This window comes from Asterias amurensis, chromosome 4 (assembly GCF_032118995.1).
Source record: "Asterias amurensis chromosome 4, ASM3211899v1".
NCBI lineage: Eukaryota > Metazoa > Echinodermata > Asteroidea > Forcipulatida > Asteriidae > Asterias > Asterias amurensis.
In genome coordinates this window covers 13686295-13696861 of record NC_092651.1, presented here as the reverse complement: position 1 = coordinate 13696861, position 10567 = coordinate 13686295, and the positions used below count along the sequence as shown (strand labels likewise).

At 38.3% G+C, this 10567-nt stretch overlaps 2 protein-coding genes across 2 annotated transcripts in view; one reads left to right on the top strand and one right to left on the bottom strand.

Moving 5' to 3' along the window:
* Positions 1-797: 797 nt before the first annotated feature.
* The window catches only part of LOC139935944 (plexin-B2-like), a 99135-nt gene continuing 89365 nt past the window's right edge, over positions 798-10567 (top strand). The window contains exons 1-2 of the transcript XR_011785861.1: positions 798-882; positions 8578-8659. The gene's annotated coding sequence lies outside the window, so the exon portion shown is untranslated. The remainder of the gene's footprint in view (positions 883-8577; positions 8660-10567) is intronic.
* On the bottom strand, positions 4694-5749 carry LOC139935920 (octopamine receptor beta-1R-like). The gene has a single exon (XM_071930548.1). The coding sequence runs from the start codon at positions 5747-5749 to the stop codon at positions 4694-4696; it is 1056 nt and encodes a 351-aa protein (XP_071786649.1).

Below are 10567 nucleotides of genomic sequence, written 5' to 3'. Positions count from 1 at the left end.
GCATACCGTAAGCAAAGAATTCAGCCATAAAATTGGGCCCAGTTACACGCGTGCCACTTCCCATTCAATCTGTGCTACCAAAGTCGTCCGCAGCACACACGTTGATGCCGGACGGTTTCTTGTGTTCCCAAAAACTTTCATCTTTAAGTTGAGCAAATAGCTGAAAATAAGTTTAAGCAAGCACAATATTTGATAAAATTTTGTGTCGCCTTTCCAAATATAAGTTCATGCAATTCAATGCAAACATCTGTACTGAGCTCGAAAGGCAATGTTGGTTTAGATGTCAACACTGTAACATTGTTTACTCCGATAGGTGTACACAAAACTGTCTTAAATGTCGAGGCCTCAAGAGCGTGCATACTAGACGGCTTTGTTCAGGGCACGCGTATTGCATAACACAGTTGTGTTTAGGAATGCTTGCACTTTGAGTGACCTCAACGTTTGGCACAATATCTTGCATGTGACAAAACCGACAGCATTTTCCTTGGAATACTAGATGTCTTCTGCATTTGCCAGTCAAAAACTAGTTGTAACAATTTAATTGGGCCGTTTGGCTAGTATGAAGAAGTAAATACCTTTTGGAACAAGTGCACATTGTTTCAATAATGACGTTCATAGTGCAGTGGAAGCGTGACACACTTAGCAGTACCCTTACTCTATGGCAGTACCACCTATTAAACAACATTGAGGTCGAAACCAGCACTGGTTCTTGTGTTGTGACGGCCTGGGCAGGAAAGGATGAGCCGGCCATTGACACTTCTACTAATTTTCTTCCTCCATGGTATTATCATCTGCAGTGGCACCCCATGGAAATTATTGTGAAGGAGACTATGTCAGCAGCCAAACAAGCATCACCACAAAACAAGTATCACCTAAAATAAGGTAAACTTACGCTATTTATAAATAGAAAATTATTTATAAATTGTTCAATTAATCCTGTTTTATCGAAGCTCGAATGAACATATGCTGATATGACTGAGTTAGCCTTCGTAGCCTTCCTTGAATCGGGGTAGACAATTTCATAAAAACATACATTTTCTTTGCTCCCCTAATAAATATTTCTGGTTTACCTCGCACCGCCATGTCGAGGGTAACACTATTTTTTCTAGGGATTGGGGACACTAACTTCTGGCCAAGTTTCCGTTTGAGCTCTTGTTGTTTATGTATGATTTTTTTTGTTTAATAAAAGACATCATTAGGTGTTTCACAAATGGCATACGTTCACCTGCGTGTAAATTACCTGCGCGGAAAAATGGTTTTCGGGTAACTTTCCGTATGGCGCCACCACTTCACCCATGTTTACAAAAAAGGGATATCTCATTGAGATAACTTAGATACTATTACAGTCATTTGACCAGTTCGGGATCATTCACCAGTTCGGGATCACTTCAACTTTGCAATAACCAAATAATTATATCACTTCTAATTATTACCAATTTCTGTTGATAAATGTGAAGATTAACACCAATTAAACCAACAAACCCAAAATAAGGTGCCAAATATCATCAGCAAATAAATTATGGCTGTTTTCCTGAAGGTTGTCTGCGAAATTTATCATTTTTTTGTTTAAAAATGTTGGTTGAAAAACACTGTTAAAACTTCTTGCCTTTAGAATTGGAGTGCCGGGGCAAAAAATATTTATGTAAAATGATAAGAATGTGTAAAAAAAACATTCCTGTAAATACTGTGCAGTCATCTTGTTTTTTTTTGAGGTGACGAAGATCCCAAAATCTTCTTGGGGGGGGGGGGGGCAACTTACCCTTGACCAGTTCGGGATCACTCAACATCTCATTGCGTCAAATGGTGCCGCACTAACTTACTAAGTATGGTAAAATCATACTACTGCAGTAGAAAGTTTGTTTAGTTGATTTTGAGAAACATTACTTCAACAAATTCTTGTAGATTTTTTATTTTGTGAGAAAATTAAACTTGGAAGGGTCAATAATGCTTTTTAGATTCGCTTCACTTTTTAATTTGCCTTTGCTGTTGTTTTGTGGTTTTGTCGCTGGGTTTTTGCACTGCTATTGAAGACACTCGCATGACATTCATTAAAGAAAGAAGTCCAAGTCCATGCCAACACACCTTTGAAGTTTCGTGTTCTTGAGAGACAGTTTTATGAATGGGGGTATGGGTTTGCAATAAAGGGCACTCTACTGATTCAGAATAGATTCAGCTGATCCTGAACCGGTCAAACAGGTGACGATACTTTTCTCAAAGCCTCTTCAAAAGAACTAATTTTTTTTTGTCAGTGAATACTTGGTGAGTTTTATGTCATGTTTAGGTAAACTGATAAAAAAATTTGTTTAAGATATCAAAGAGATTGCAACAAAAAACAATGTGAATTCAAAAAGTGATTCCGAACTGGTCAAACGACTGTATTTCATGTCGAAGAATGAAAAAGTGGTGGCGCCATACGGAAACTTGTCCAACAGTTTTTTTTTTTTTTTTTTTTTTTTTGGGGGGGGGGGGGGCACTAACGTCAGTTTCCCCCATCCATCCCCCACCCCCACATCCCCCACCCCACCCCACTCCCACATCCCCCACCCCACCCCCACATCCACCACCCCACCCTCCAATTACGTCACTGCTCCTGCTACACCCACTGCCGTCGTTGGACTTTCCAGTCAAATGATATTATAAACAAATAGTAACAATGACAAAAACAGATAAGTTAGACTATCATTTATTTTAAAGAGTATGGGTACTTTTTCTAAACACAGCACACAATGTCCACCGATTTACATTAAAGAATGCAATTGTAAGAAGTAAGCCTGCAGGTACAGTTTAGAAATGACAAGGGACAACGTTTTTATTGAAATAAACCTTAAGCCTTAGGACGGTTGAAAATTCGGTCGTCGAAAATAGTGCACCGTATGCCGCCGAGGATTGCGAGATTTATGAGCTGTAATGTAAAGCAACTGAAGTGCACTTAAAACATGCGATTGCGAAGCAAGTTTCGTTGGGCAAGACGATTATCGTTCATTTTGTAATAAATGAATTATAATCCATTCATTACACAACGCACTATGTCCTTGAAGGACTTACGTAGAAATTCGCTTCCTCTGCATGCAATTTAGCAAGCTTTCAAAAGAAACCTTCAGACGGTAAACGAAATCCCGTAGTGTATATACACGAAGTCAAATAAAATGCAAGAAAATATGATACAATGACCAGAGTTCTGCAGAAAAAAACAGTCACAACCATTACAAAAAATACTGGTTAAAAAATATCACTGTCCACAATTAAAGAATGCAATTGTAAGAAGGAAGCTTGCAGATACAGTTTAGAATTGACAAGGGACAACATCTTTATCGAAATAACTATTCCTTTTATATAATTTAACAAGACATGTGCTCTTATTTATAATCATGTTGGAAGAAAATCACTTACCTATATAGATTCACCTTTTATGGCTTTTGTAAGATCTGAATAAAACTACACTTCTTCCTGCAAAATAATGAGATGTCTCGCAAAAAGGGTTCCCAGTGTTCCCATTTTCCATAACAAGTTGTGATTTTTTTAGTATTCATAGGTTAAAGGCTCTATGGACACTATTAGTAATTACTCAAATAGTTTTTAGCATAACAATTTACTTTGAAACGAGCAATGGAGAACTGTTGACTAAACAGTGTGATAGAAGGCTCCCTCTGAGGTAATGTTGTTCATAGAAAGAGGTAATTTCTCACTCAAATAATGAAATACTTCGCGAAGCCTTTGATTATGCATCTGAAAGCACACAAAGTATGTAAAAAGGGTGTTTTTCTTTCGTTGTTCTCTTGAAAATTCCATGATCAATTGAGCCTAAATTGTCACAGGTTTGTTATTTATGCCTATGTTGGGATACACCAAGTGAGAATTTTGGTCTTCGAAAAAAAAAAAAAAAAAAAAAAAAATGTGCCCAGTGCCTTTATGAAAACATTTTGTCATGTTCTCATTAATGACAGCATCGAAATGCGGCCAAAAAATACATCGGCCAAGAGTAAAATAGTTTTTAATAATACACAATATTAAATTGCACCAGTGTTTAAGCCCTCCATATTTATCCCGTTTTTGTGTGTGTGAATATTTTGACAATTACTTATTGATACATCAACATCAAAATAAAGAAGAACACAAATTCTCGGTGGTGGTGGGGGGGGGGGGGGCACATCCATAAAGCCTATTTATTTTTAATTTTTTACAATAAACGTTTAGTTCTATAGGCCAACGTGTTAATAATGTGTGTCAGTGATTTATACCATTAAGAAGACATAGAATTTGATTAAACGTTTTAATATAGATAAAATAATTATCACAATGCCCCTTTGCTGTCGTATCAGGACGCGTTAACTTAATCGTGTAAACGAAATATCAAAGTGCTTACAGGGATTGATATCTACATAAATTTTGCACCTCGAGTGAAAGGACAACAATGCTTATATGACTGCTAATGAGATTTCACTGGGGACCTTATAGACAGTCAACAAATTATTGTTTTTTCACACAAAATGCAAGCTTTAAAATATCACAACCATGCTCAAGTTGCTGTCGTTTGAAAAGGGCTTTACAGTGCACATTTCTATTTAGCTAATAGTAGTTTAACAAGAAGAGAACAAGAAAAAACAACGGTTCCAGTACTTGGAAGCTTTGAATTATGGTTACCTACGGGACATGCAATCATTGCATGTCCCGTTTTCCTAGAATAGCTTTCCGACTATCTGCCGCCCTGCAAAGTGTTTGGATCATCCAGTCTTTCGTGAATCTTGCACCGCAGAATCAGCCATACGGCCTGCCGAAGTCTTCTGTCGAACAAACCATACATAACGGGATTCATTCCAGAGTTTGCCATAGCAAGCCATGTTGTTGTGGTGAAAAATGTGTCTGAGAAAATGCACTCATTGTTAGTAAAAACGAGGCAAAGGATGCCAACAAAATGAGGCAGCCAGCAGAACAAGAAGTTGGCGATGAGGATAAGGAGCAGAAAGGCCGCCCTCGCGTCTCGCTTGAATTGGCGGGCTCGTCTTGCAGCCAAAGTTGCCTCAACGCCGGACACAATGGTTTCTGTCGCACAGATCTTCCTCGACTGCTGCCTCGCAACTTTTAAGATCTTGTAGTAGCAAAAACACATCACCGCCAGGGGTACAAAGAAACCCAATGCGAACACAGTGCAAGAGAAACTGGCACTGTAACCCCAGTCAGTCGTACAGATATACTCGTTTGAGAAATATTTGTATCGAGACCAAGGGGTTGCAATTGGCAGGATGGCCAAAGTTATTGGTTCTAGCCAAATCCATAGAAGAACCATAGAAATTCGTTGCATGGACATAAGTTCCAAATAGCGGAATGGGTGCACGATTGCAAAGTAACGATCGAGAGCTATACCAGCTAAGGTCAGCATACTTGCCACACAGAAGATAACATTTGAAGCGCCGTTAATGCTACAGAAAACATCACCGGCAATCCATCTCCCACTAATTGAAGAGCCGAGTATGAACGGCATGCCCGTCAAACCAACAGCAAAATCTGCCAATGCCAAATTAGCGATGAAAACTGTAGTTTTGGTCCTTATCACACGGAAGTTTGCTAGTGCGAGTAGTACTAATGCATTACCGACAGTGGCAAATGTCAAAATGAGGGCCATGATTGTGGACTGGATAATAACGCCACCTGATGAAGGGTCGGTGTCGTTAGAAAATGACCCATCCATGCTGGAGCTGAATGAAGAAATATTTTCGTTTTCCCTGGTCAGTGCGTGTGAGTTTAGCTCCATATCGAAGATCCTTTACCATCTGCTGAACGTCTAAAGAGCACCCGCAATTTGTACGTGTGTGTTTCCAAAGTTACAAAAACGTATTGGTGGATGCCTGCGCATCAACGCCAATACCTTGCCTATCAGTGACCGTTTACTAACGCCCCCCGTCGCCAATTATGCATAATGTCACTTCTGTAACGGTAATGAGCAAAGTGCCCAAATGTTTAAATAACCAATTGTTACAGTCGGCCGCTTGATTACTGCTGAGTTTAACAATGCATGAATAATCGAATAATGGAGCGGTAAATATTGGGTTTTTTTTAACACCCCGTACTTATTGATACTGTGTCTTGGACGTCTATATATACACAAAGTAAATGCTGTTGATTTATGGATGCCCTTCCTTTTTAGGGTTGGATATTGATACCACATCTGACTATAATTATCAGTTGAAATTAGCTTCTTTCAATTTTTCCACCAGTTGTAACCTAATGATAGGGATACTATTATATACATACAAAAGGCAGAGTCTCTGTTAAAGGCAGTGTACACTATTGGTAATTACTCAAAATAGTTGTTACCATGAATCCTTTCTTGATTACGAGTAATGGGTAGAGGTTGACAGTATATAAAACATTGTGAGAAACAGTTCCCTCTGAAGTTGCGTAGTTTTCGAGATGGAAGTAATTTTCCACGAATTTGATTTCGAGCACACAACTTCGTGTGACAATGGTGCGACAAGTGTGTTTTTTTCTTTCATTAATATCTCGCAACTTCGACAGCCGATTGAGCTCAAATTTTCACAGGTTTGTTATTTTATGCATTTGTTGAGATATATACACCTACTGTGAAGACTAGTCTTTGACAACTACCAATAGTGTCCAGTGTCTTTAATGTGATTTTCTAATTGTATATTTGGACGCCGTGTTAAATTACTTTGAACACTGTTACCTTAAAAATTGTATATTGATAATCAGCCTTTGTTGTAGCATGTAATGCCAGTCTTGCTTGAGTTGGGTAAATATCGGGCCTATCAGATAACTATAAACAATAGTTTACAAAACAAAATGTTGGTGACTTGATTTGTATATGTTGGGCGCGATCGGTCAATCTGCGCGATCAACCGATCGCGCTGCGCTATTAAAAAATGAATTAAGATCAATTGGTCGCGCAGCAACATGCGCAGCAATCGGTCGATCGCGCAACAATCGGTCGATCGCGCAACAATCGGTTGTCTTTGCGCGATTGACTGATCGCGCTACGAGTATTTTTTCCCGTTATCAGCCGATCGCGCAGGAAAGGCTTTACGCGATCTACCGATCGTGCGGGAATGGGTTTGCGCGACCGACCAAATTTCCACGTGATTTCCACGATAAGCAAACAACAGCTGAATACCTGTAACAATCAATATGCAACAAATGAAAATTTGGTTGGTAATCCTGTTTTAACCGCTGGAAGAAATTTCATGCTTAGCAAATTTTTGTGCTAAGCAGCTCTATGAAATTGGGACTAGGAATAACACGGAGTCCAAGGAGGCCATGGTCCTTTGTGTTGTTCCTGTTGCTAGTCATTTTAACCGGAGCACCCCGTCCCGTGAGACAACTTGACCAATAGAAAATATCAAGTCTAATCGTCTTTGTCACAGCTATAAGTGGAAGTTGATTGAAATTTGTGTCCTCGCCGTCCTTTAAACTGAAGGGCCAAATAAATTAAGTTTGCTACTGTGGATATGCTAATACTTTTTAATACTAGCTAAGGAGTTGCTACCGCGTAATTGCTATATAAAAAGTGTAGGCGCTATTTGCAGAAGCAGCTTAATTGTAAAGTAAAATAGTACACGGATGTTATGTAACGTCTAATTAACTTATTGTACTGGCACCGTTATGTGTTGTTCTGCGTTTATCTTCGTTGCAAAGGACACAAAAACAATTAATATAGTTTATATGAAACATTTTCTTTGCATCTATTGCGTTGGAGCAACAGCCTCATTTATTCAATCATCGTAATTTTCCATTTCTGTTAGCAATCTCAATACCCAGAACAAAAACCTTTGAAATTATATAAAAACAAGAACTAATCAAAAAATGATTAAATGCGACTAACCGTCTGAATTTTTAAATTCATTTGTGCCATGTTTCAGGGCTTTGTTTTCTCTTTCTGCATGTTTTTCTTTATTGATTGCATCTCTGCGAAACGGAAGCGTAGAAAAGGATTGGTGCGAAAACAAACAATTTTATTAAATTAGGCCTAATAGGCCTACACATGAAACTGGTTTATAAAAGTAGGCTAGCATGCTCAAATATTAAACTAATAGATATTTGACTTGTCAATTAAAGGAACACGTTGCCTTGGATAGGTCGGGTTTGTCTTTGGAAAGCGTTTGTAACCGTTGATTATAAAATGCATATGGTTAGTAAGATGATTTAAATGTAGAATACATTGATCCACACAAATTTGCCTCGGAATTGCATGGTTTTCTATTTACTTTGCGAACTTACGGTCGGCGGCATTTATGGTGGGAGTCACAATGGCCGACCGTGTTAGTCGACGAGGTAAACGGAAAACCATGCACGTACTTTCGAGTGATACTTGTGTGGATCATTGTATTCTACTGTTAAAATATCTTTCTAATCATATGCATTTTGTAACAAAGTTACTGTTACAAATGCTTTTTAAAGACCAACTCGACCGATCCAAGTCAATGTGTCCCTTTAATTTGTAAGAAAAATATCCGCAAATGCTTGCTGCTGTTATAATTATCAGTTAATTGTATTCTCACTCACATGAATCCATTTGGTGTGTGTTTGTGACATTCCTCATTGTAAAAATTGTCTTCTCAATCACAGGAAGCCAATCACAAGGACATTGAAAAGCTGATATAACAGTTGGGAGACCACCAAACGCAGGAATCACCGACAACAATATTTGGTGAGTTGTTTGTGACATTTCTCATTTTAAAACTATTGACAAAACACGGGTACAAAATCGTAGGTTGGAGAGATATTTCCCCCTCTTGGACCATACAGGGGATATTCAAGCCTCCCTCATAATTCCTCATGGTAATATAGGTTTTCTCGGTCAAATTCGGCAAATAAGCAGCCAATTTCATTTTCATGCGTTCGAATTAAAGCTGTTTTGCTTCTCCAGTTGTTACTGCGTTTCAAATTCAAAAATCGGCCATTCAATTTCGTTTTGAGTCGAGTCAAACTCCTTTAAGTGCACTAAGATAAATTTAGCGTATTCGTTATTCTTTTTCGTGACCTGACGCCTCAAGAAGCGTCTGCGAATTTGAATGCTGCTTTGATTGTTAAATTGAAAGATTATTTTGTTAAATCGAATGAGGCAACATTAAATTTGACTAATCACAAAACGAAATCGAATGACCCTTTTCAGTAGCATTCGATTTCGCGCAAAAAACTAATAGCTTCGGTGGTTAAATTGGCTGCTCATTTACCGAAATTGACCGAGAAAACCTATAATAACGAAACAAATTAATTGACTTGTCTCGAATATTATATGGTTAAAAAATGTTGCTGCAATTTCTTTTTGACTTGTGCAATCAGTCAGGATGAAGTAGGCTAATAGGTGGAAAATCTTTAGTTTAGTTTAGTTAGGGTAAAATGGTAATGTTACTTTGCCTCCACTTGGTTTATGTTGCTTTAGAATCAATGTTTAATGTTTCAAAATCTGCCCATGGCGCTCCGAAGCATTAGGCTTGGTGGAAATTGTATTTATTTTATACGAGTAAAAATCGTTTGGTGACCGCGGGCTAAGCGCGGAATGAGACTGAGACGGAAATATCGTTCATGCCATTTTAGCCCATTTAATGGATAATGGAACCCCATTTTTGTTTAAAGGCATGACATCATTTGGTCTTTGGAAAAGAACCTTTGTTACCAATACTTAAACTGTCAAAGAACACATCAACCAACCAAGTTGTAAAAAAATCATTGTCCATAAATATGTTGATATGTTGGTGTGGATTTCCGTACACTCACAGTTTGTTGTGCTGTAAAATTGTTTTGAATTGTGTAAAACCGAAGTAAATAATCAGAAGATCTTTAGATTTTAGCTCAGTAGTTTTAGGGACGGTACTTTACTTATGTAACGTTGCAACCATTTATATATCGCTTTACAATTCATGTGTATCTGTGTCAAAATCTGCCATGAGCGCTTCGAAGCATATTTGAGTGCATGAAAAGTGTTTTTACGAATACAAATCGTTTGCTAACCGCGGGCTAAGTGGAAGTTTTTGAGACGAAAATATTATCGTTCATCAGACATTAATGGATAATGGCAACCAACCCGCTATTGTTTAAAGGTATGAAAAAACCTTTTTCCCAATCCATAAATTGTCAACGAATCATTGAGGTTTTTAGGTTACTGTTTTGATGGGGATTTCTGTACACTCCTCGTATATAGAATGGACCCTTCCCATGAAATATGCTAATTACATTCACGCATGCGTACAGACCCTGTTGGTTGGCAAACGCTATAGAGTTGTGCACTAAGCAGGCGCGCAATCGCGTCTGCGTCACGCACCCATTACCAGTGTGCAAAACATTTTGCAGTTCCCGGGGGGGGGGGGCGGAAGGGGTATTGCGCAATCATTTGCTAGCGCGTTTTGGGTACACTCCATTTTAAAAATAGGTGATGACAATATTAAACAAGAAAAGATAACATGAATACCGCTGAAATTCTCTCTTTAACAGCACTGAAAACATAACAGTACTTATTGTAAAAGCATTTTCAATTGTTAAACTGGTTAGTTTTACATAAAATGCTTAAACATTTTACCGAAATTTTCCTTTGGCTTATTGCAGCGGCCAACGTGTA